The sequence below is a fragment of the Tenrec ecaudatus genome, chromosome 5, assembly GCF_050624435.1.
Source record: "Tenrec ecaudatus isolate mTenEca1 chromosome 5, mTenEca1.hap1, whole genome shotgun sequence".
Lineage (NCBI taxonomy): Eukaryota > Metazoa > Chordata > Mammalia > Afrosoricida > Tenrecidae > Tenrec > Tenrec ecaudatus.
In genome coordinates this window covers 141190926-141218059 of record NC_134534.1, presented here as the reverse complement: position 1 = coordinate 141218059, position 27134 = coordinate 141190926, and the positions used below count along the sequence as shown (strand labels likewise).

General features: G+C 48.1%; 1 protein-coding gene and 1 pseudogene across 5 annotated transcripts in view; one reads left to right on the top strand and one right to left on the bottom strand.

Annotated features, from left to right (window-relative positions):
* Positions 1-27134, top strand: part of PTPRG (protein tyrosine phosphatase receptor type G) — a 755578-nt gene that overhangs the window by 616498 nt on the left and 111946 nt on the right. For all 5 annotated transcript variants that reach the window (XM_075549956.1, XM_075549955.1, XM_075549953.1 and 2 more), the window contains exon 8: positions 4393-4585. In XM_075549956.1, the coding sequence (XP_075406071.1) occupies positions 4393-4585 (193 nt within the window). The remainder of the gene's footprint in view (positions 1-4392; positions 4586-27134) is intronic.
* On the bottom strand, positions 8857-8940 carry LOC142449421 (U2 spliceosomal RNA; annotated as a pseudogene).

Here is a 27134-nt window from a genome sequence, read left to right as displayed (position 1 = left end):
CAGAGCATGTTAGTAAACTGTAAGAGCAATTTAAGCAAAAGCATTTTTGTTGAAAATTCAGAACCAGCTTCTTTTTACAGTTACATGACTAATTCCTCCGTGAGGTATCAGAAATAAACTTTTTAGAAGGACCTGCTGCTAGCTGTGAAAGCAGCAAATATTGTAGAGAATAAACAAACCTGGGAGTCATGTTGCTGAGCCCATCTCCCAGCGGAGATTAAATGATTTCTGGACAGATGGCTGTCTCTTCCAGAAAATTTCCGGTCGTACTTGATACATTTCATTTTTTTAATAAATTAGCCTGAACGTTAGGGAATTCTTCCCTCTATTCAACTCACGTCTCAGGCTTTCATTTAAGCCAATTTCCTCTTATTTGGCCTTCTCTGGACACAAGAAGAGCTGGTCAGCGTGTTCACATGCACAGGCCTTTAATCACATTACTCCTTAGGCGCCTTTTCTCCAGGCGAAACAATTCCACTTCCTTGAGCCTTTCCTCCCAGGATTTACTCTCCTTCCTTTGAATCATTTTGGTTGGTCTTCCCTGGACTGTCTCCAGAGGGCCTTTGTTCACTCTTTTTGTGTGGTGCTAAGAAGCGATGTTTCACGGAGAATATCGAACACGCTTCTCATTTTTACATGTAGCGAGTCCTGCCTTCAGTAGTGGCCTCTTAAGTGGGGACATGTTGATACATAGAAGTGACTTTTCTCTTTAGCATCTCTTGCTGTCTTTAAATGTAGGTCACACTTAGACAAGCAGTCCCGTTTTCTTAATTTTTCTGTCACTTGTTGACTGCCTCCCTCCGTCCACGAGACACACAGAAGCAGCAGCAGCAGCACACATGGGAAGGAAGACCAGTTCTAGATAGGTCAACAGAGAGCCGCTGAGTGGTGAAGCTGAGTGGTGAAGCAAGTTCACGTTGAGAACTGAACTGACGCAGGAATACGGGAAGTCACGCAGGAGCAACACGCTGCCACAGCTTTTAGCCTGTTGAAAACACCACCCTATTTCATTTACCTTGAAGAAGCAAAAGGTTCCATGGTTTCTTAGCAACTCTACTACACAAGCAAGAGGATTGAAACGTGGACAGAGAAAATAGAGGAATCCATAGAGTTAAACGATTTCATGTGGCTAAAACCACTGTGGGAATTCATCGTCTTCTCAGGCAAAGATGGGAGTGTCAGAGGATTTAAAGCAGGTTGTTTCGCGTCCTGCTCTGAGGCTCTTTGAGGAACAGTAGGGTGCGGTCTAGACTCCCACGTGACCACAGAGGCATAGCGACTGAATTAGTTGGTTTGTTGTGCCAACCTAGCCGATAAACACAGGTGGGGTTAATTGAAGGGCGGAGGGATAAATGTCTTGGTGAACATAGCCTTTCTAGTTCTCGGGTCTCTTGCTTTGTGATGGTCGGGCCAGGATGCAGCTGCCTTAGCAGTTCCCAGCTTCAGCTGGCGAGGCTCACTTCCTGCAGGACATCCCCAAGGAGAAGCCACATGGACCTGCCCCGATGCAGCCCTGGGTGCTGGAGCAGCCATGTGGAGACCCCTGCCAGCGCTGAGATGCTTACACATTCACTGACTTGGCTTTCCTCCTGCAGTCGGCATCATTGCGTCTGCTTTGTGAGATGGAGGAGGACTTTGTGGACTGGTGTTGGACATATGGGCTAATGTTGGACTTGTGGGCTTGGGCAGCACTGGGTTGGGATGTTTTCTTGATACACATTTAACCTATATATAAAACTCTCTCTTATGCATGAGTTTCTGTGGATTTGTTTCTCTAAAGGACCCAGACTAACACAGCGACCCTGACAGTAATACCCTTGTTGGTTTGACACATCGGTGTGAGCCAGGTTCTGCTCTCCTGAAGCCCAGGGCAGCCAGTCAATGAAAGATTCTTGCTGGTACTTCCCACCTTGTAATTCTGCCGAAAGCGTTACATTTGAGGAACCAGCTGGACCAGAAACAGTGCATTCTGCCTTCTCTCTGTGTGGTGTCATGTTCTCCCTCCTGCATTGGGAAGTTTGTCTTTGGAGGTTGAGCATTTTGAGTTAGAGTTCACCTTTTGGTTTTAAGAATAGTTTTGTGGTCTGTTAAGAACAAGTCTCTGGCTCTGTCCCCCAGTGACTGCTCTATCCTTCTTATATAAATAGAATGCCTCTTTTTAATGATCAGAATGTGGAAGCCCACAAAGTATCCCATTAGATAATAGAATTATGATCCTGGAATCCTGATTTTGTTTAGCAGTCTTGTGAAAAATATTTTAGAATATTAATAATAGCAGCTAATCTTTACTGGGGACTTATTCTTGCTAAGTAATTTATCTAGATTTTCATCCTTTCAACTACAGTTATATAACCCCACGGCCATCGTGTCAATTCCAACTCGTAGCAAGCAACTCTAGAGCAGCGGTTCTCAACCTGTGGGTTGAGACCCCTTTGGGGCTCAAACGACCCTTTCACAGGGGTCACCCAATTCATAACAGCAGCAAAATTACAGTTATGAAGTAGTAACGAAAACAATTTTATGGTTGGGGGTCACCACAACATGAGGAACTGTATTAAAGGGTCATGGCATCAGGAAGGCTGGCCTGCCCAGTGCGTTTCCAAGACTAAGTCTTTACAGGAATAGAAAGCCTCATCTTTTCCCCAAAGAGCAGTAGGTGGTTTTGAACAACTGACCTTGTGGTTAGCAGCCCAGGATGCAACCCATTATTGTATAAGGTTTCCAAAGCTTTGTAAAATTTTATGGGAGCAGTTGGTGAGTTTAAACTATTAACTTTGTGGGTAACAGTCCAATGCTTACAAGGGCTTCTTCTAGTTCTGGTAGCACTGTCAGGGAAGTGTTGGAATGTTAAATGAAAGGTCAGCAGTTCAAACCTTCCAGCCATTCCATGGGAAAATGCTGTTTGCTCCCACAAAGATGTCCAGCCTCCAAAGTCCTATATAGGATCGTTACAAGTTAGAATCAACATGGTGACCATGGGCTTGGGTTTGTAGCTGCCTTAAAATTTCCAGACACTCTCTGGGCCCTCTAGGAGGTAAGGCCACACCCAAGCACCAGCACATATACACAACCCAGCCTCCTTGAACATGTAAGCGCATGTTGTTGTTAGGTGGCATTGAGTCAGCTCTGACTCAGCAACCCAGGATGGACCTAGAATGCAACAGCACCCGTCCTGCGCCAGCCGCACCCTCTGTGCTACACTTGATGCCATTGTGATGGCCACTGTGCCGCTTCATCTTTCAAGGGTCTTCCTGTTTGTTCCTGGCCCTTAATTTGCCAAGTATGACGTCCTTCTCTAGGGATGAATCCCGCCTGGTTACATGCCCAATGTCTATGAGATGAAATCCTACCACTCGGGCTGTACTTTTTCCAAGACAGGTTTGTTCACTCTTTCTGGAAGTCCATGTATGTTCCACATTCTCCACTGACGCCATGTTTCAAAGGGTTCCATTCTTCTTGTTGTGTCTATTCATTATCCAGCTTTCGCATGCATGGGTTTTGCAAATGCAAGTACTTTGTCCCTCATTGCCTGTCTGTTAGATGTTGAACCTGGACAATTTAGTTTGAAAGTTATGTTTTTAGTGACTTTGGACTGAGAATTTGCTGAACTTGTTCCCTAGTATGTAAGGAGGTGCCTGTTAATAAGAATTAAACTACCAATATTTATTGAATTCAAACCATGCACCAGGCACTGTGTTAAAGCACTCTGCTCGAATCATCTCTCTTAATGCTGACAAAACTGCTGTTGGGTTTTGTTGAGGGGAATGTAGCAACTTGCTCAGGGTCATACAGTGGCTCAGCGAGGGACCTCTGACCCAGGCAGTCTGGCTCTAAACTAATAAAGTGAAAAGCTGAGTGCCGCGGGGTCAATTCCGACTCATGCTGACCTCATGTGGCCTGCGCTCTACCCGGTTTCAGGTGTCACCGGGTAATTTTTCCCCCCTGGTATCCCTGGGTAGACTTGAACCTCCAGCCTTTCAGTTAACAGGCAAACACGTAACCACTTGGACTACTCAGGGACTCCAGTTTGACACCAGAACCTGCCAGTTTCATCGTAACTATATTCCTTTCTATAAAGTTAATGGTCTTGTCGGGGCCACGCGGCAGGGAGGACCATTACAGAAAGATGTGCTGTGTGAGTCCTGAACTAGAGTTCTGCATAGCCGCAAATGGAATGTTTGCCTGGCTATTTGGCAAGACAAGAACAGCCAGAGAAGCCCATTGGCATTGGTTTCGGTGTGCACCTAGGTACGTGTCCTACTGGATTGATTCGCCTTGTCATAGGCTCTGGCTACCATCTTGTGTTCTTCCCCCCAACCCCCATCCCCTTAGGACCGCATAGCATCTCGGATTGACATTCATTTCTTTCCCTCTCCTTGGTTCTCTGTTTAGCTCGAGGCTTTCTATTCCATCTTCACCACGGAGCAACAAGACCACGTCAAGTCGGTGGAGTATCTCAGAAATAACTTCCGGCCACAGCAGGATCTGCATGGCAGGGTGGTATCCAAGTCCGCCGTCCGTGACGCCTGGAACCGTGACATGACAGACTTCTTAGAAAACCCACTGGGAACAGAAGCCTCCAAAGGTAGTTTCAGATTACAGGGGCCCTTGCACAGAGAAAGATGCCTTTTCATGAATTGCTTTAAACGAAGCGGAGCTCAAAGCCTGCCCAAACTTGACATTCAGTTTAAAGAGTATGTTTCTTTCCTAAAAGAAATGTATCTGGGTGATAAACACAAGCAATTATGAGAATAACTCTAGTTCGCTAAACGATTGCTTTTTCTATGGATGACAGTGGAAGCCGAGATACATTTGTGGGAAGTACACCGGAAATAAGCATCCGGTGGTCTCCCCGTATCCATAATTGAGGGAGGGGAGGAAAGTGGATGCTAAGCAAAGCGCACTAGCAAGAAGAAGTTCAGGGGGCTGAGGCATGTCAGTTGATCCCCCTCTGATGCACACTGGACCTGGCCTGGTGGTCAAACTTTCTGTATTATTGTTTTTGTTTGTTCAGATGAGAGTTTATCTCAGAGGTGTTATGTCATTAGAAGGGTCACCCTCTTTAACTTGTATTACATGTTTTTCTGCCGTTTAGTGTATGAAACCCAGGAGTGTTGAATGTGAAGGGTCAGAAAGTAGAATAAGGGTTGGGCAGTGGGGGTGGGGCTTGCATTTATAAGGGAAATGATGTCCAGAAGTCCAAGAAGAAAAAGAATGCTTGGAAACTGATGGTGGAGGCGATTGTACAATACTGCTTGACGTGGTTGAACTAGGGAACGATATGGTATATGCATTAACTCCCAATGAATGATACTTTTTAAAAAGAAAACACTAGCACTTAAAAATAGTAATTGGTCGTGTGACTCGTAGTGTAAAGTACAGCACGCCCTAGTTCCTGACGAGAGGCAGCAGTCTGGTAGCTGTTACCGTCGGACTGTTGAGTGCAGGAGTTGGTCTCGGAACTCCAACACTGCCACCTTGGACTTGCTTCCAGCAGCCCAGGACACAGTGTTCTTGGTAACATCCGAGCTGGACACGAACCCCAGCTTCCTGTCTCCTCACTGGAACGTATGATTTAAGCCGTGTTCTGATAAACATGGGATTCTAATTTCCAGGCATCCAGATCTCCTCAGGTCGACTTTCTCATGAGAAAGGACCATGAATTTCTCTCCCAGGAAAGGAGCTAGGAGGGCTGAGCCTACCCTGACCGCCCCATCCCCTCCCTCCATCCCTCCCTCCCTTCCTCCTCTGATCGGTGGTCACTTGCATCACCTGAGATCCAGAAACACCAAGAGGAATAAGACTGATGAAAGCTCTAATACTTGGAAGGGAGGAAGGAATAAAAAGGCATTTCCTTTTGGTGTGAGGTATTTCCCACGCCTGTAACTCTCATTCTCCAAAAATTGTCCGATTGGGCAACCTGGGAAGAGCTGGGGTGTCATGTGTCCACACGGGAAGTGGACGGTGGTATTTTTAGTGTGGTAAATGATGTGAGAGGTTTTGGTTCAAGAGTGCCCCACCTCCTCTAAAAGGCACCACCATTTACTGGTGTGTGAGGTTTGTAGGAAAAGCGGTGAGATTATATGCCCCCAGAATTGGTCACATGCCTACTTCGACGTGGCTCCGAGGTTTAAGAGTGAGTGCATTTTCCGGGGCATGTGTTTCTGAAAGGGAGCTAAAAGCAAAGGAATGGGAGTCGAAGGCTGCGAGGACTACTTCCTGTCTGGGATTTGGGCTCGAGGACAGTGAGGGGTCTGTCCAGCTTTCCCTCCATAAGGCTCCGGGTTGAAGTCATCTGAGGCCTCCAATCAGCTGGGAACAATGGAAAGTTTAAGCCCACAAGCTTATAAAAATATCAGCTGTGGAGCTGGCTTAGGGACCCTCACTTGGGCTAATTTTTCTCTAACCTGGCTAAAAATAAAGGAGACAGTTAAACCCCAAGCCTTCCTCCCAAGGGAGCGGCATGGGGACAGCAGGGCTCTGAAGGACGGATCGCCTTTATTGTGACAGGTCTATGTAGAGGATACGTGGGGAATGGGGAATTTGTATCACAAATGGAGCATAAGATCTGGTAGCCGAGAATTGCTGATGTTATGACAGCTACAGAGCTCTTTGCTGAGAAACGGGATGCACATGCGACAGATCAGCTGTGCAGAGAGAATACATGGCCCTTATGACCCAGGAAAGTTAGAGGAGATTAACGGTTTCGATTGCATTAAGTTGTCAAAGTGTGAACGATCTGCCACTGAAGGGGCTTTCTCTGGGTTCGAGCAGGGCCATGGCCCTGGCCTCCAGTGTGGGCACTCAGTTCTTTGTTCAGCAGTGTGCACTGCCATCCCCATAGGTCTGCTCCTGCGTGCTCTCACCCAACGCCTCACCATCGCATCCATGCCGACTCCCGGGGAGACTACAGGACAGGGTGCAACTGCCCCGTGGGTTTCTGAGACTGTCACTCTTGATGGAAGTAGAGAACCCCCTCTTTCTGCCAGGATCCACTGGTGGTTTTTAACCACTGACCTGGCAGTGAGAAGCCCCGTGCACCACCCACCGCTGAACGTTAAGATGTGTAAATAAACAGTAACATGCTTTCTGATCCTTCTGGAGACAGAGAAGGACCGAGGGGCAGTCCCAGTTGTGTCTGTTAACGGAATCACTGTCTGATGACATGCTCGGTGATCAAGAAGTTAACCTCGACAGCTTCCCACAACTGCACATCATGCACGCACCACCGGATGAATTTTCCGGAGCCACACGCACCTGCACAGCAACCGCCCAGATTAAGAAACGAATGCCACCAATTTCCAGAAACGCCCCCTTGTCCCCCAGTCGCCATCCACTCCCACCTCCCGGAGTTTGCAACGCCTATCGTTGGCTTACCTATCAGTGGAATCATCCAGCACACACACACTCTTTCGTGACTTGCTTCTTTCTCCGGACATTGTCGCTAAGACTTGTCTGTGCTGTTGCATTCTGATTGCTTCATTCCATTGTGTGGCAGCACCGACGTTTATCCATTGGAGTATACATAAATGTATGGGTCTTTCCAGGTCTTAGTCTTTATGAAAGTTCTTGCACTTGCTTTTTAATGGACAAATGGGCACGTCTCTCTTGGGTGTACACCTAGGAGCCAAGTGGCCACATCTTATTATCGTAATGCTTGATGCAGATGGTCACCTTTGGTAGCTTTTGCCCAGGTGTTTACCAAAGTGACTGTGTACCTCTCCACATTTCCACCAACACCGTTTGAAAGTGTCCCATTTTATGTAGATTGTTTTAAGGGCATCGTTTAGATGCCATCAAATTCACCCATTGTGATTATCTGAATCAAGGTGACTCCGTGAATCGCACGGTGTGCAACCATCAGTTTGGGAACGTTTCCTCTCCCCCAGACATCTCCTCAGGACCATTTGCAGTCAATTCTGTCCAACCTCCAGCAGCCTCAGCTCTGCTCTTTTTCGTTTGCCCGAGCATTCCGATGTTGAAGTTCACCTCTGCTTCTGTGTCTATCCGTAATGCATCCCTCTTGATCCCTGCTCGTTTTTAGTAACCGCCTCATTGATAGATAATTAACATGCCATAAAGCTTTCCCTTTTCAAATACACATTTTATTAGATTTTTAGCATATTTACAAAGTTCTACAGCCATCTCCACTCTCTAATTCCAGGACATTTTCATCGTCCACAATGAAATCCCTTACCCATTAGTATTCATTCCCCACTCCCTCCACTAGGAAAGCTCCACTCTACTTTGCCGCTCTCGATTTGCTTGTGTCTCAGACACGCGGTCTCCTACCCAACAGACAGACACTCCAGGATAATGATGAGACCATCCGCTCCCGTAATGATTTATAGCCTGGGAAGCCTTAGACAGAGTCAGCACACGTTGGAATTAACTTGATAACCGTGGATTTGGTTTGAATTGAATATAGAAAAGCACATTAGAACTTGGGAACAGTTGGTTGACTGCCATAAGATGCATAGAAATGACTTGACTTGAAGGTGCATTACCACAGGTCCGCAGTTCAAAACCAGCAGCCACTCTAAGGGTGAAAGGTAAAACTTTCTACTCCTGTAAGGAACTATAGCCTCAAAAACCAAGAAGGGCGACTCCACTCTGTCCCCGAGGGTCATGACAAGTTAGAATTGACTCGATGGCAGTTGAGTTTGGCTTGATAAACTATCCATTTGGAAAGCCTTGAAGATATTTGAATTTCTAATTTTCCTGAAGTGCAGCTCCAAGGGATTACTTACCTTCTAATGGCTTTCTATTCCATCTACTGGCATAATATTTTTTTTAAATGGCCCCAGAAGAAAATGTTCTGAAATTGATTATAGCACGATTGCACAATTCTCCTCAATAGGGTTAAACTGTTGTTGATATGTAAATTATATGTCAATTTGTCTACTACACTTGATCTTAGCCAAAAGGCCAAGAAGCAATCGTCAATTAAAGTTAAAAAATTATTTTTTAGCCCCATCTTTAAAAAGACTACATTTCCTGTCACTATTGTTAGTTGCATTCGAGTTGCTTTCAATTCATGGCAACCTTAAATGACAGAATACAACCTTGCCCACGCGCGCACTTCCTTCTTGGTTGTTGGTCTGTTTGAGCCCATTGTTGCAGCTAGCGTGTGAGTCCATCCATTGAGAGTGTCGTTCTGCTGGTGTTTGTTTTGTGTGGGCTAGTCCTTGTTGATACCAGTCAGTGTGCCCCTCCTTTCCTCCTGGGATGCCTAGCTCTTGAAGCACCTGCGATGTGCTCTCAGGAATCTTGTGGTTTTGTCATTGTGGTTTTCATTGAAGCATAGCTCTACCGCACAGAAGGTGACCGTGCATTGGAATTGACTCAAAAGCAAGTAGTTTCATTCGTTCATTTGTTTGTAATGTTTTATTGTGTTTTGGTAAAAGTATACACAGCAGAGTAGGTTTCGATTGAACAATTTCTGTACATACTGTTCAGTGACATTGTGTCACTGATTTCATTAATTCTACTCTGGTTGTTCTGCTTCTGTTGATCTAGCTTCCCTGTCCTTCCTAACCCAACCTCCTCAGCCTTACTTTAGGGTAAATGTTTACCATTTGATGCCATATAGATTGATTTTTCTTAAATTGGAGGATCACAGTACTCATTGTTTTATGAGCTAATTTGGTATAACTGAAAGGTACTCTCCAAGAGTGGTTCTACTTTAAAATTTAAAAGCTATCTCAGGGGCAGTAATTTCAGGATTCCTCTAGTCTCTACTGATTCAATAAAGTTGGCCTTCTTTAAGAATTTGCATTTTGTTCTATAATTTTCTCCAGTATTATCCAGGACCACTTACTTTGTCTCTGGTCAAAACAGTCATTAATGAGACCTGGGCACCATGTAGTTCTGATGTCAACATAGATGAGGCTGAAGTCTGTATAGACCAGAGGTTCTCAACCTGTGGGTCTCGACCCCTTTGGGGATTGAACAACCCTTTCACAGGAGTTACCTGATTCATAACAGTAGCAAAATTACAGTGATGAAGTAGCAATGCAAACAATTTTATGGTTGGGGGATCAGTACATGAGGAACTGTATTAAAGGGTCATGACAGTAGGAAGGTTGAGAAGCACTGGTGTAGACACTCCTGCAACTGCGTCTGTGCCTCTTTGGTTTCCGTGTTTCTCTGTTGCTCTAGATAAGTAGAGACCAATGTTTAGTATTAGAAGTCAATCCCATATTTTCTACATGTACAATGAATTCCATTGACATTGATTGCATTCTTCTACTTAGGTACCCTTTCTCACCCTCCTTTTCTGAATTATTCCTCTCCTGTTTTTGTCAAATGCACGGGTCATATAACCATGGTCCACATGGCTCAAAGCTCCTCCTTCCCCTCCCCTGTTAAAACCCTCAGCTACTTTAACAGTATAGGCTGAAAGGAGTCCCAGGGAGCAGAGTTGGTTAAACACTCTACGACTGACCAACAGGTTGACATTTCCAATTCACAGAGCCTGGCAATCTGCTTCTTAGAAGTTGCTACCTTGGAAATTTTACTCTTCAGAGTTGGGGCCACCACAAGTTGGAATTGACTCACTGGCAACTGACAGCAACTGTCACAGCATACAGTCTGAAAGTCAACTACAAATACTGGCGGTCTTTGGGAAGCCTGGAGGGCGTAGATTCTTGACCTTAGAGACCTAAGCAGTGAAGGGTAAATGTAAGGGAAGGGTTGTCCTCCCTTCTCTAGTTTCGAGGAAAAAAGGTAAACACATGGGTAGTTTTTGGCAATCTTGAGGCCATTCAAAATGAACAAAACCTGTTTGATAGGAATTCTTTATCTAACCTATATTGCAAAATTTCAGTGTTAGGAGAGCGATGATACTGCACATGGAGTTATTATTGGACTATTGTCACAGAAGAAAGAAAAATAAATTAATGACTTTGGGTAGGCTCACTAAAGGACTAGATCGTAAATATTTGGGGTGTTGTGGGCCATATGGTCTCTGTCGCAGCCACGCGGCTCTGTTACAGTAATGTGAAAACAGCCCTTAGACAGTAGATAGGTGAACGGGTTCAGATGTACCCATAAAGTGTTATTCACCCAAAAATGTAGCAACCCAGGTTGGGCCTCAGAACCATAATTAGTGGACCTTCTAGGTGACTGCTCCTAATAAGGTGGATAAACCTAACCATAGGCTTTTTGTCTTAAAAATAATTATAAATCACAGGTGGCAGTTCGTCATGGCGGTTAATGCCTTTGGGTGGATCTGCTTTTCCATTCCGCTTCAAGTTAATAGGACCAACTAGAGGTTTACTATCTTGGTAACCAGCCAGTGACCCATTCACCTTAGTACTGGGCCCTCATTGTTCATCACAGAGATGGGAGTAGAGTCCCAGGTCACGGAATGCATGGCTCCAGCACCCTCGCCCCTGGCACTGGACGCTGGCTCATAGAGCACAGCAGGGCTGGGCCCCTGAGCTGACGCACTCAGGAGAAGGCCGCCTTCCACTCCATCTGTCAAGATGATTGGACGTACTGGAAGGGAGAAAACAATCCAGCCGTTCAGTGCCAAGCATGAGAAGCCTGGTCATGTAAGACACCAAAGGGAAGAAGGGGTGTCATCTTAATTTTGTATTATTGCCAAAGGAAGACGTATCATGGTGTCATCCATGAAAAAAATATAGAGCTTTAGTTCCAGTAAATGGAAACTGAATTTAGGCTCATGGGTTGCTGAGGGGACATCCAATTCAGCACTCTGCCTTTTGTCGGTAAATAACTTGGACAGACTTGAGGATTTAATGGGCTGTCATATTTCAGTTATTCTGCAGCACATCCCGGGCACATGGAAGAGCCCTCAGTGATTAAGTGCTGAATACTGTCTATTGTGAAGACTTCTGGAACAGTAAACGGAGGAAAATAACTTTCCTTCCAACAACATGGAACATATGGTTTATTAATTTTACAAAACCTGTTCAAACCACAGTGGAATCAAAACCACTTGATCTGGTAATTTGATTTGATGGCTTAATTAAAGTGCCACTGCATAATGTAATAAAAGCAAAGGAAGTGGGGGCACACGGGGCTGCCTGTGTACCCTCCAGTCTTCTATGCCAATGATCCCATCTTGGGGGAGAATGGATTTTGCTTCTGTTCATGGTAAGATCTCGTTTCTAGCTGTGCTTTGGGGTTAAAGATTACTTCCAGTTTGGGGTAAAGGCAGAGCCGAAGGGCATTGATCAGGCGTGAGAATGCCTAAGCGTGTGTTGTACTTTCAGCTTAATCACGTCTACTTGCACAATTAATGAGCGTGAATTACTTTATCGTGTTAAAAGTATCTCTGATCTGAACACTTAGGTCCTTTGTAAGCAGCTGCCTTCCCAGAGATGTGTCCCCCAAATTATCTTGCTATTTCCAGAAACTTCCAGCATCGGTGTGTGTTATAAACAGCAGTGTGGAGAGGTTTAGGCTCCCTCCTTCTAGGAAGCACTGTCATTGGCCATTACACATGCATCAGGGTCGTGCCATGATACTCAATGCTCAGACATCCCTTGAGAGCTGTAATTGTATGTGTTTAAGTATTAATACAAGTTGCCTTTGACTGGCTGACAGAATGTTGATGTTCATAGACCTTCAATGAAGCATTAAGTAGTTTTGCTTCATGTCTTGTAGTCGGTGAATTTCTGTTCATGTGTCAGACGTCTTCTTCAACCTTTGAATAGCGTGTTGGCTGAAGCAGTTGTACTTGAAGCACCCAATGCTTTTTACAAAAAGGCTGTGCCTGGGTTTTGTATGCCACTGCCTCTTGTTCATGCATGAACCTCTGCCCACGGTTGTTTTTCATTCATCCAATATTCCATGCCTACAATGGACAAGTTCTAGGTCCAGCTAGAAGCAGAGATGAACAGGGAGACGTGGCCCTCGTCATGGAGCTGTAGTTCTAATTGGAGGAGACCAAATGTCTGAGTGTCTTAATCATACCAATGAAAAACTCATACTCACTGCAATCGAGTCAATGCGGACTCGTGGAAAACCCCGTGGGTTTCCCAGGCTGGAACGCTTTACAGGAATAGAAAGCCCAGTCTTCCTCCCACACCAATGAAATGTATCTATGAATACAGAGAGCTTTACTTCAAGGGAATGGCTCACGCAATTGAAGGGGTCGAAATGACCCCAATTCATGGGGCAAGCAGCAGGCTGAAGACCCCAACTGGATCACCAATTTGCAGGGACTGGCAAATTCCTAATCTATAGGTCAGGCAGCAAGCAAGGCATTTTTCCTGTGAGATCCCATCAGTGGGAAGCAGATAGAGATATTCCAGGCCAGATATCACTGGGTGGATGCAGGTAATTGGGATGAAGCCCAGTAGAGTTGACAGAATTTACTAGCAGTTCGGATGGAGGGTGGGAAAAATAGCAGTTTTCTTCCTTCTTGTTAACATAAGAGGTGTCTGAGACACAGAGAGAATAAGTGACCCGGCCAGCAAGGCTCAGCCAGAAAGTGGTAGACCTCACCCTTGACTCCAGCGCCCTTTACGTCCAGGTGCAGAGCCCCTCCTGTTTCCCCAGAGCCTCCGGGCTTCCAAGTGAACCCACAAGTCTTTGTCCCAGATGTCACCAGGTGCCTGACCCATACCGTTCAGTATTCCTTCCCGGGAGTAAGGGATCTCAAAGCTACACATAAGTGTGGGGATTTTGCCCACTTAACTTTGAAAAGGGGCTCATTGGGCTCCTGGTCTACCTCTTGGCTTGGTTTTAGTGACTTATCTTGGATGGTCCAAGCATAGGTTGCTGAAGACCCAGGTCGCAGGATCAGCCCATGTGAGGACCAGTACACCCACCTCGTCTGGGCAGGGGGCCTCTAGGCCAAGGTCTGCTACATCCTTGGTTCAACAGGACTAACACAGTCCTTAGGTTGCAGTAAGTGCAGGTATTGTTTGTGGACTGGATGGGTGGCTAGGTAAGTGGACGGATGAATTATGCTAACTTAACTTTTGCCAAGTGTCCAGGAGGAAAAGATAATGGCCCGAAGACCTGTGACAGCTGGGGCTTTTAATGATTTACTCCTGGGACCAGGTGCCCTGACCGGAGAGGTACAGCCCAAGCAATTGGAGTTGGATTCCATGCCACTCCCAAGCTTGAAATCCGAGAAGCTCACAGGATGCAGGAAGCCATCTTCCCCCTGGACCAGTGGAAGCGTCCATTTCAAAAAGAACAACCGCAGTAAGAGAAAGAGGGGGCTTCCTCTCTGTCCCAGGGAACTGCCACAGATCGGAAAAATAGAGCGTGGGACACCGGCAAGGGCGAATACAGCATCAGGGTGGGTGTGGTGGGTCACAGGAGCTGAGCTGCTTCTGGTAACAGGCACCAGGGGCCAGCTCTCATTTTCACACTTTATAAATATTACCTAATTACTTAAGCTTCTCTGTCTACAGGCAGGTAGGCAGAGTTGATCTTCAAGGCCCACATAGCTTCCCTCCCTCCTTCAGCTTCTGCTTTCTTTATTTGCTCATGGAGAAATCCTCCCTGGCGCCGGCTTTATTTGTGTGGCACCGTGGTGGGGCTGGTGAATGGGAAGCTAGAAATGACTAAAGTTCTTCCACCCAGAGTGACACCTTCCCCTTTCTCTCACTATTGAACTCTCAGGCCCCACGAAGCGGCCGTTCCTGGGTGGGTGCGGGCCCCTCCTTGGAGCGGCAGGCGGAAGAGAGCTGGGAGACAGGCCATTTGTCTTCCAGCTCTTCCCACTGCTCCTCCTCAGGTGGGGGCAAGTGGAGGCTGTTCTTCATGGATGGAACTCTGGCTTTCTCCTGACCTAAGGAACCGTGCCGCCTCCCTCCAGCCTGGGATCTAGGAATCAAAGGACAGCTGTACAGGTGCCAACGTGGGGGCCCCGTTATGTCCTGGAGTCATCTTTGTCTCATTGCTTCTCAGCCAGCGTCCTTAGGGTTGCTTGGCTTTGGTCCTGGGGGGCTCTGAGGACCGGTTCTGAGATCCCGAAGCCCTGGCTTGGACTGAAATGAGTGTCTTGGCTGTTACATTCCAGATCTATATCTGTGCTGAGAAGGACCCTGCAGTGCCAGCCTATATGTCGGACACTTAACTGCCAGCAGGCACCATCAAGTGCAGGGAACCATTTCTGTGCTTCTGGACTGGCACCAGGAAGGCCTTCCAAAGGACGGGAGCCTGCTCATCAGAAGTATGCTGGCCACTTGAAACTCTTGGTTTTCTCCAACAATCTGACTGGCCAGAGCTCCTTAGAGCATATGGCTCTTATGCAGGAGGGAGCCCAGGGCCCATGGGGTCTGGCCTCCTCTGGTGAGTGATAGATGGTTCCCAGGCTCATGGAGAGGTCTGCCTGTTAGAGCCTGTTCTCTCCACCAGGTGGCAGGCTCCAGTTTTCCTCCTGCGACTGTCCCCTGGGCGCTGCCTGAGGGGCAGTGCCTACGGGTAGGAGGCCCTGGAGATTCCCCTACAGGGCGAGCCTTCCAAATGACCAATTGTTACATGTGCTGCACCCAAGAGGGGAGTCAGAAGTTGGCGATCAAAGAATGGGGCTCATCCTCTGCCCTACCTAGAGAACAAATACAGTAGAACACCCAAAGGTCTTTCTGCCTGGTTCCTGTTCACACGGGCATGGATTGATTCCAAACAAACTGTGTTTTATCATGTCTCTGTGATCAGTGGGTGACAGCAGGCACCCACTGATACACTTCTCTTTGTCTCCCTGGGATCCTTTCAAAATTAAAAAGGCCAATGAACACAGTGGCTTCCCAAGAGATCTGATCTGTTTTTGCTACTGCTATGAATCGGGCAACCCCTGTGAAAGGGTCATTCAACCCCCAAAGGGATCACGACCCACAGGTTGAGAACTGCTGAGCTAGAGAGACAAGCTGTTGGGAAATCACAGCTTCATGTTTTGGTAGTTTTGCTTAAGGAAGATTTTTGTGACTTTGTAGAAATAAATTTTGACATACTTTCCTAAGAACCAGCTTGCCAAGGGAAGCATAGCCCCCAAAATAATAAGGTAATATTTGGGTGTAAAACAGTGTTTCCCTTTAAACATGGTAGACACCAAGTCTCACTGGTACCTACTTCTTTTTTTTTTAATTTTATTTATTTTTAACAATTTATTGTGGCTCATACAATTCTTATCACAGTTCATACATATACATACATCAATTGTATAAAGCACATCTGTACAGTCTTTGCCCTAATCATTTTTTCTCCTCTTTTCTTTTTTTACATTTTATTAGGGACTCATATAACTCTTATCACCATCCATACATATACATCAATTGTATAAAGCACATCCATACATTCCCTGCCCCAATCATTCTCAAGGCATTTGCTCTCCACTTAAGCCCCTTGCATCAGGTCCTCTTTTTTTTTCCCCTCCCTCCCCTTTCCCCCCTCCCTCATGTGCCCTTGGTAATTTATACCTCGTTATTTTGTCATATCTTGCCCTATCCGGAGTCTCCCTTCCCCCCTTCTCTGCTGTCCCTCTCTCAGGGAAGAGGTCACATGTGGATCCTTGTAATCAGTTCCCCCTTTCCAACCCACTCACCCTCCACTCTCCCAGCATTGTCCCTCACACCCTTGGTCCTGAAGGTATCATCCACCCTGGATTCCCTGTACCTCCAGCCCTCATATGTACCAGTGTACAGCCTCTGTCCTATCCAGGCCTGCAAGGTAGAATTCGGATCATGGTAGTTGGGGGGAGGAAGCATCCAGGATCTGGGGGAAAGCTGTGTTCTTCATCGGTACTACCTCGCACCCTAATTAACCCATCTCCTCTCCTAAGCCCCTCTATGAGGGGATCTCCATTGGCCGACACTTGGGCCTTGGATCTCCACTCTGCACTTCCCCTTCATTTAATATGGTATGTATATACATATACATATACACATATATACACATACATACACACACTTATATCGTTTTGGGTTTTTTTTTTGCATGATGCCTTATACCTGGTCCCTTGGCACCTCGTGATCGCACAGGCCGGTGTGCTTCTTCCATGTGGGCTTTTTTGCTTCTGAGCTAGATGGCCGCTTGTTCACCTTCAAGCCTTTAAGACCCCAACACTATCTCTTTTGATAGCCGGGCACCATCAGCTTTCTTCACCACATTTGCTTATGCACCCATTTGTCTTCAGCGATCCTATCATGGAGGTGTGCAGTCAATGATATGATTTTTTGTTCTTTGATGCCTGGTAACTGATCCCTTTGGGACCACTCGATCACACAGGCTGGTGTGTTCTTCCATGTGGACTTTGTTGCTTCTGAGCTAGATGGCCGCTTGATTATCTTCAAGCCTTTAAGACCCCAGTCACTATCTCTTTTGATAGCCGGGCACCATCAGCTTTCCTCACCACATTTACTTGTTCACCCACTTTGGCTCCAGCCGTTGTGTCGGGAGAGTGAGCATCATAGAGTTCCAATTTAATAAAAGAAGGTATTCATGCATTGAGGGAGTGTTTGAGTAGAGGCCCAAGGTCCTTCCGCCACCTTAATACTTGACCTATAAATATAGACACATAGATCTATTTCCCCATACTCCTATATATATTTGCATGTACATGTCTTTGTCTGAACCTCCATGAATGCCCTTTGACTCCTAGCTCTTTCCTCCATCTCCCTTGACTTTCCTCCTGCCCTACTACACTGGTACCTACTTCTAAGAGAAAAATTATTTTTATACCAAATGGAATAAGAGAAGGGGAAGTAAGGAATATGTATGTGTGACTGATTGGCCCATGAATAATTGTCTCCTCTGCCATGAGATCAGAAGAACTAGGTGGTACCCAGCTACCATGACCCATTTTTTAAAATTTGAATTTGGGGGGTGTTTTTAATTCAAGTAAGATCTAGACTCTCAGCTTCTGGAAGGACCACTTGTTTTTGCCTGTCTTGTACCTCTCCTCAAGTTTGACCTTGGCCTCCGATGGGTCTTGTGTTTAAGAGCAGGGTCTCCGAAGACATCCTTGTTGGCGATAGTTTTGTCCAAGGGGATGTCTCCAGAGTACCTCATGGGCATGAGGTGATGATAGCTACTATACACCTTCACAGAAGACTTGATCCTTGACCTCTTGGCAATTTTCTTCTTGCCCATGGCAGCTGACACTTTGTGGGGATAGTGGTTGATTCCAGCCACCAGGGCACGGCTGTAGGGCGGTCTGAGGTGCCATCGCCAGTGTTCTTCATGATGACAGCTTTGTGTCCCAAACAGAGGCCCACCAGGACCAGCACCACCTTCCCGGTTTCCTGAACTTGCCCATTTCCACAGGGATCAGGGAGAAGCAGTCTTTGAGCAATCTGGAGAGCCAATGAGCCCCTGGGTTGAGTCCTACCCACAAGTCTGAATCTTCAGAATGCTCTTACTGCTTTGCTGGCCCAGGTGGCCGCAGGCCCTGCTCATTGTTGGGCCGGTTCCCTGAGTGAATAATTTTATCACAGATTCCATCAAACAATCGATCTGGGCTGGCGGTGAGGAATGTAGAATTGAATTTCAGACTTTCTGGCCCTTGGAGGTGGGAGGAACTCCTGCAGCTATTGCACCGAGATCAGCTTCAAGTGTTCAGCTGAGAAGATCCCCTGAAGTCTTCTTAAACTAACCAGTCCTTTATCTTAACTAGCAAAGAATGCTGCCTTTAGGAGTACGCTCTTTTAGGGTCTAGCTCTATGAGATCCCACTGACAGCAGCAACTTGAAAGATTAGATAAGAACTCCAGGGGCAGTGAGTGCATATGAATGCAGTCGCAGCCACTGAGATGAGGATGAGGATGCATGGATGACTCGGACAGTGTCACCGGTGTCACTTGGAACGTGGAGAAATAAGTAGGTGAGCTGGCAAATGTTTTGTTAAGTATATCCTCAGCGACAGCCACCAAAAGTAAAATAAAATAGCTTGTTTGGTACGCAGGCAAAAAGAAAACAAATGCAGCCACTATAACCTACCAGATCTTAATTTCGTAGACTCGCTCATGTGAATTAAAGCCTAGCTCACCCTGTCAGATGGGTCCCCAGTTGATCTCTGCACGCAGCAGTTGGAATCGCTTCTCAAGGCAGCTGAGGTGCGGATTGGTCTTTAGAGGGCAGTCTCGATTTCCTGAGGGAAGAAACAATCCCGCCTGTAATACGTGACCTCGCAGTTGCTTCTCAAGAAAGAGGGGGCAGCAGCTTGGCTTCTGGGTGGTGTTACTTTAAAAGGCTGTCACTTTGAATGCACCCAGAGGTGCCTGGCAAGAAAGGCCTGACCGTGGATTTCTGAAAGGTCCCTGCCACCGCACAGCCCCACGCTGACCCTGCTGGGGCCGCCAGGAGTTGGCGCTGAAGCGGTGACCGATGGTTTAGCTTTTAGATATAGAATTAGAAATCGGAAACTAGGCCAGCAAGGTCACTGAGTTTCCACCCATAAGACACCATCGTTGGAGGCTGTGACTAGGGTCAGGCAGGGCAGAAGGCAGGGGTGCAGCAGCACCTGGTTCAGAGGATGCTGCGCCCAGTGAAAGCAGGATCCGTTCACTTTGCTTCTTGGGCAGGAAACCCAGCCTCTTCAGGTCAAAAGGGAGCGGGGGAGGGGTGGGGACATAGGTTTCAGCTTCCAAAAACCCAGAGTCCCAGGAGTAGCCGCTGTCAAGTCGGGCTGGGAAGGTGTCACGCTCTGAACTTTCCACCTGGCCTAGCCCCCGGCCAAACAATGCTGCTTCCTGCACAGGATGTGGACGCACCCACAGGAAGAGGGAGCGCATATTGAAAAGAGACCCCCGAGGAGAGGTAGGCAAGGACAGGAATAGCATCACGTGGGAAAGTCCGGACTTCAGTCTTGCAGGACAGGAGAGCTGAGTTTCTGCCCCTGTCCTCACACACTCCCCTGTGGTTGTTGTGTGAGCACAAAGAACAGGTAGCATGCACGTCAGAGATAGCCGACAGGATAAAGGGCTCCCCCATTTGCTCCGTCCGGTGGTCATTGCCGCACCCAGCATGTGCCTCCGGGTTGTTTGTGCAAAATGTGAACTGCACATCAAGGACTTCTCGTGGCAGCGGGAGGGCGACGGTTGGTTGGTTTCCTAGGGCTGCCAGAAGGAAGTAACGCAATGGAGGTGGCTGTGGACAGCAGTCATTCCTGCCCAGTCCGAGGCGGAGGCACCTGAATCCGTGTGCCCACAGAGCACTCTGCCTTCCATCTGAAGGCTCTGGGAGAGAGTCTTTCCTTGCCTTTTCCAAGCTCCCGAGGGTGGCCTTTAATCCTCGGCTTGTAGCTGCCACACTCCATCTGTCTGCCGTCTCCATCACCACCCAGCACTCTCCCGCTTCTTACCAGTCATCAGATTCAAAACAAAGCCCTGGAGCCCTTGCTGATCCTGCGACCCATGCGTGACCTAAGGCTTTCAAGGTGATCTTCAGAAGCCCAGTGCTAGGCCACTTTTTCCTAATAGTCCTGGCAGGTTTGCGTGACCAACTTTTCGGGGCGTCATTGGGCATGGGACCCTATGTGCCACCTTCAGACTCTGGTCATGGGAGTGGGACCCACCCCAATCCACCATCACTGCACCGTAGCTTGGTTCCATCCGCAAAGTCCCTCGTTCCAAACAGCGTCACAGTCACAGGTGATGTGAACATACCTGATTACGGGGTACCGTCTGACCCGCTTTTAGTGCATTCACCATCACCACCACCCAGGGACTTCCTGATTCCTGTAACACTTGCTATTAATATTTCATTCCCTGCATTCAAAATGAAAGGAAATACTTGATTTTTGTAAGAAACTTGGACAGAAAAAAATCCCCTGAGAGTCTTGTGGTTGATGTCATTTGCAGATTGAATTGTGCCCCTCCCTCCACCACCACCCCACCCCCAATATGAGGGGGCTTCAAAATTCCTGGAAAGTTGAAGGACAATGCCGTGGAATTTTCTCAGCCCCCTGGTGCGTGCTGGCATCCTGACCCCTCTCCCTGTGGGTGAAGTGCCCTGTGGAATAGGGTGTCCTTTGTTAGAGCCACGGGGCTTCGCTAGTGCAGGGTCTGTGGAAGAACCTGAGCTGCCTGGAGATAACGAAGCATCAAATTAGACACAGGAGGGGATCGAGCATGGATGGAAGGAAGAGAGAGACCATGGGGAGATCAACAAGGAACTCCAAGAGGAATGCTAGAGAATCTAAGACTGGGATTTCCCCCAGAGCCAAGGGACGCAGCCTTCCCCTAGAGCCACCACCCCAACTTTGGGCTCTGGCCTCCTCAACGGTGAGAGAGTGCATGTCTCGCTGTGTGTCTGTTACAGCAACACTAGAAACTCAGCCGTATCCGCCCTCCCCCAGACTATGAGCTGCGGGAAATCAAGAACCGCATCAACCTCTGCGCCACTTCACCCCGGAGCCTGCCTGGTGGCACAGTGTGTTACACACTGGGCTGCGAACTGCAGGGTCAGCAGTTTGAAGCCACCAGCCCCTCCAAGGGGGAAGGACAAGACAAAGCTTTCTACTCTTGTAACAAGTTTCTTGTAACAAGTTAGAGTGTGGGAAATCCCCAGGCGCAGTTCCTGCTATCCTAATGGGGCCACTGTGGGTCAGAATGGACTCAATGACAGTGAGTTTTATTCTGCACGATGAAGTACCTGTCCCATAGTAGGTCTTCAGTAAGGTCTTCACCAATGAGTCGGGTTTCCCTGTCTTTGTTCATTCAGGGAGCAGATCATGAGATCTTTCCCCCTCTGAGCCCCTAGGTAGGTCCCACCACCAGCGTTCTGGGTAACCATTACACCGACTGGGCTCCGTGCACCAACCACTCCCATTGCCCCCCTGCTGTGCGTCAGGCCACCTGCGTTTGTACAGCCGCCCGATAATCCAGAAGCCAGGCTCTCAGAACCCAAGCAGCCTGCCCGCAGAGGGAGCAGAAGAATGAATGACTCTCCTGAGCCAGCGACCCCCCAGGATTAAAGCAGGGGTTCTTTGGCCCAGGGCCCGGCTCACTGAGGAGAGCTCATGGTTAATGATCTATCGGTGCAGACTGGCACAGAGCCCCTTGGAAACTGGGCACCCTGGCACCAGTGCAGAAGGTTTCCCAGTATCCCTTTATGGCAGGGGGGAGTCATTAGGTTAGTAAAAATTTCTTTTATTTTTAAAGAATTATTTTATAATTGGCTCTTTCAGCTCTTATAGCATTCCATACATCAATTGTGTCAAGCATATTTGTGCATATATTGTCATCATCATTTTCCCAGCATTTACTTTCTATTTGAGTCCTTAATATCAGCTCCTTTTACCCCCCACCCTCGTAACCCCTTAATAATTAGAAATTATTTTGACCGCTGTGTCCATTCACCCACGTTTCTTTTGTTCATCCTCCTGGGAGGGATGATGCATCGATCATTGCTATTGCTTACCCTTTCCTCCCCTCCTCCCCCTATCTTCTTCCTAATTTCCTGGTATCGCTACTCACGATTCTGTTCCTGAGGGGGTTGTCTGACCTGGATTCTGTGTGTCATGGACACTTACCTGTATTAGTGTGCATGCTCCGGTCTAGCCAGACTGAAAGGCAAGACGCGGGCCATGATAGGGGAGGATGAGGAAGCCTCAAAGAACCAGAGGAATATTGTGTGTTTCATCGGTGCTATTCTGCATTTCACAGGCTGGTGTGCTTCTTCTGTGTGGGCTTGTTGCTTCTCTGCTAGGTGGCTGCTTTTTTAACTTCAAGCCTTTAAGACTCCAGGTGCTATATCTTTTAACAGCCAGGCACTATCAAGTTTCTTCACCACATTTTGTCTTCCACGATCGTGTCGGGAGAGTGAGCATCACAACTGGGTTGTTAGGACAAAGTGTCCTTGCATTGAGGCAGGGCTTGAGCAGAGGTTCAAAGTCCATCCTCTTCCTTAAGGTGTTGCCATAAACTATATGTACCTGTGCTGATACCTCTATTTTTATGAATGACTATATTTACATAAGTGCACGCCTGTGCTTACACCTCTATCCATAGTTCTGTTTCTTAGATCTTCCCTCTGTTTCCTTTTACCTTGCTCCTGCCCCACCATCATGCTCGCCCTTCTTCTGCCTCTTGGGAATTCCTCTCGGCTTGATTGCTGTTGCTCCCACCCCACTGATGGAGAAGGAGGAATGGGGTTTGCGCTGCCTCCAGCTGCAGAGGGCCTCGCTCTGAAAATTATCAAGAGACCCCACAGCTCTTGTTTGTCATTGAGAGCAGAGGAGAGCTAGGAAGGCAGAGGGAGATGAGTGGAAGAGAGCTCTTTGCCCAGAGGTTTGTGAACCCCAAGCCCTGCTGCCGAGGCCAAGAGAGCCATGCGAAGCCGTGCCTGGGACGGCTTTGCCCTGTAGTCACGCACCGTGCATTTTCTCCCAGCCTCTTCCTCACCACTTTGCAGCAAGGAAAACATCTACAGAGACTGCACATGGCCAGAACACGTGCAATAGACATATTGTGTCCCTAACACCTTCTGGTTGGAACCCAACAGACCTGGTTTCAGTGCTCACTCCTCTTTGACCCAGTGACTTGGCCTCTCTGGACCGCAATGTCTTCATCTTTCATGGGGAGAATCATTGACCACTCCCCGCCACTGTCCCGCTAGGGTGTCCTGCAATCTTTGGGAGGTGCACAGAATTGCTCTCAGCTTCTAAGCTGCAGTGCCTCCGAAGAAAGGCCTGGCAATCTCCTTTTGAAATTCCATTCCCTGTGGGTGGAGCACAGTTCTACTGTGATCCCCACGTGTTGTCATGATTCGGAATCCACTCAGTGCTGAGTGACTCTCTCCGGGAGCCTGCAGGGAAGATCTGCGGTGAATGTGCAGATCCCACCCACGACCCTGGCTTGGCAGCGGGCAGTTCCCCCTAGTTATTGCTCAGATGTGAGTCCACGGAACGCCAGCCATGAGGCCTTTGATTTCCACCTTCCTGCCTCTGATACCTCTGGGCAATGCGCCGTGTACAGGCTCTTGTGGGAAGGGTGGGTTTGACAGCTGGAGCTCCAAGATCCCCAGTTTGTAGTCCCACATGGTCTGCTTTGGGGGATTTGGTGTTTATCCAGACCTCTTGGATACAGCCCTTCAAAGCCAGAAGTCCTTCCCCGAGGCCATTTCTTTGGAAATGTCCCCTGAATGACTCCAGATTGGGGGGTTCTTGAGCTGAGCTGGGGCGATACAGAAGCGACAGCACTTAAGCCAAAGGAGGCAGGGCTCGTGGATCTGTTCTCGCTGAGTAGTCTCTGCTTTTCAGAGGTTGGGGGTTTTAAAGGGGAAGCTACCTGGGCTCTCTCTTCCCCAGGATCCTCCCAGACTGGTATGGGCCAGGCTGGTCTCTCCCACCCCACCCTTAAGGACTGAATTCTGCCCTCCCAAGATAGATGCTGGACTCCCAACTCCTCTACCTCTGCAGAAGACAGTTGTGGTGGCACAGCGGGCAGGGCTCCACTGCTCCCCGAAAATCTGGTGGTTTTAAATGGCCAGTGTTTCCACGGGAGAAATTGCTGGGAGTCTATTTCTGTAAAGATTAAAATCCGAACAACCAAGCCCATGGCTGTGAGTTGGTTCCAACTCGTGAACTAGAGAACCGAGTAGAGCTGCCCCCTGGGGTTTCCCTCTGTATAGACGCAGAAAGTCACATCTTTCTGGCACAGGCCCTCTGCTGGGCTTGAACCTCCGACCCTTCATCTAGCAAACATCTGAGCTCACTGCTACCAGGTCAATTCTGACTGACAGTGACCTGTGTTAGGCTGGGTTGACTATAGAAACAAATGCAGAGACACTCATATATGTACAAGAGAGCTTTAAATCCAGAAGTAATTCATATCTAGAAGTAATTGGATATCAAGAAAACATACCAGGTTGTTGGGCGGGGCCGGGAGAAGAGCTGATGCCAAACACCCAAATAGAAAGTGAATGTTTAGAAAATGACGATGGCAACATACGTACAAATATGCTTGATACAATTGATGTAGGGAATGTTAAAGGAGCTGTCAGAGCCCCAATAAAATTATTTAAAAATAGAAAACATAACAGCCCAGTCCAAATCAACTGCCCTTGTGAGTCTCCGAGACTGTAACTCTTTACGGAAGTAGAAAGCCTCATTTGTCTCCCTTGGAGCAGCTGGTGGTTTCAAACTACTAACTTTGCTGTTCACAGCTCAACGCATAACCACGATGCCGGCAGAGCTTCAGTTTTGTGAAAAGAGACAGATCAAGATGTCTGGTTGAGCTCCTGCGTTGGGCATCTCTCACAATGGCTGTTGTCAAGGAAGGGAACTGGCAAGTGCTAGGCACTTGTGGGGTGCCTCGGACAGGGCTGGTGTCCGAGCAGGGGCACGGCTGCGTAGAGAGAGCAGGAAGTGGTGGGCACCTGGGCAAACATGAGGCATCCTCCTACTCCAAAGGGGGCGCTGCTCAGCCACTCCAACTGACCACCAGAAATCGCGATAATTTTAAAACTGTTTTTTTTTTTACTGGTACATTAGATGTAGGAGTTTACATTTCAGATGGTCAATTTTGTATTCAACGGTTTAAACTATTTATCAAGCCTCCTGTTAGCTTTCTGTAACTCCCTTCTCCCCTGTGATTTCTCTCCTCTCTCTGGCAGCTGACTGTGTTAGCCTGGGTTGACTAGAGAAACAAATCCAGGGAGACTCGTGTGTAAGAAAGAGCTTTATAGACAAGAGCACTTGGATATTGAAAATACATCCCAGCCTAGTCCAGATCAATTCCCTAAGTCTGATATTAGCCCATTTGCCTGATACCAATCTATAAATTCCTCTTCAGATTCAATTAAACACATCATGCAATGATACCAAATGCAGGAAGATCACAGGCCAGTGGGTGGGCAGTCTTGTGGATCCAGTGACAGTGCGAGCATCTCGGCACTGACGTGGGTCTCCATGTGGCTCCTCCAGCACCAGGGCTCTGGCTGCATCAGAGTAGCTCCATCAGGCTTGTCATCAGTAATGTCTCACAGGGAGTGAGTCTGTGTCCCACCTCCTACGAGCTATTTCTCTCCTTAGCGCCTCCAATTGAGGTCATCAAGCTGTGACCCGATTGACAGGCTAAATTCCACCCCTTCACTCTTAAGTCTCAGATTGACAACAGAGTATGTAACTACCCCCAGGTCCCTCTTCCCCTTCACCACATTAATAGCTGACAGCCCTCTCCTCTGGTCTACTGTTTCATGTTCCCTCCGTCACCCTCTGTGTGCACCTCCCTATTTCACACCCCGCCACACACACACCCGCCCATAACCTCCAGTATCTTTGTCTTGCTCTGTTTTCTTTTTAACAGTGGTCTCATACAACAGAAATCCAGGTGTCTATATGAAATATACCACTTTCTAAGAAGGTGCAAGGGAGCGCACCCTGGGTGCACTGTCGGGTTCCAGTCTTCCGTGTGGCTGGGGAGGGGCCTAAGGGCAGGGTAGAACTGTCCCTGGGCGTTTCCAGGGCTGTGACTTCTACAGGCGTAGGAAGCCTCATCGTTCTCTGGGGAACTACTGACCTTGCGGCTAGCAGCCCAGCATGTTACCCCCACCCCCATGGCTCCCATCCCCGAAGAGAACACTCGCGTCAATGTGCCTGGGGCTCCTTCCTTGATCGGCTTTCCGACCAGCGCGATCAGGCAGTTTTAGACAAACGCAGTCACGCTGCTCCTGTGTTGGGCTTGGGGGGACCTCCTGTTTGAGAGAACGCTTTCCCCCACTTAACAAGCCAGCGAGGCCTGGTGGCCCGTGGCCCTGTGTGTGCCCTCTGCCTGTTTGTGGCTGTTTTGTGCAGAGCTTATGCCCGTCGGCCGTCCATAGAGCACGCATGCCCCTAGAGCAGCTTGTTTCCCAGGCTGCAGAAGTGGAGGCTCCTGCCGTAGCTCTGCAGGAGATCTGGCTGGCTGGGGCGCTGCGTCCGTCTGGGAGCCGCTGCACCTTTTCCTGGGAGGCGTGTGCTGGGAATGAGCCGGAGGTGCTGCACTCCCAGATGGAAACGTCTCCAGTGGCCCTGGCCGATGGTGCAGTCATTGAACTCTGAAGCCCAGCCGAGGACACCAGGATAAAGCGCTGGGTCCTGGGAGGTGTGTACAGCACCGAGCAAGTGGCCCGGACCCGTTTGTGAGCACCGTGCGCATGGAACAGAGGGGCTGGGGAGGACAGAAGAGCAGCTCCCTCAGCCTGATGCTCGCGAGGGGGCTGCAGATG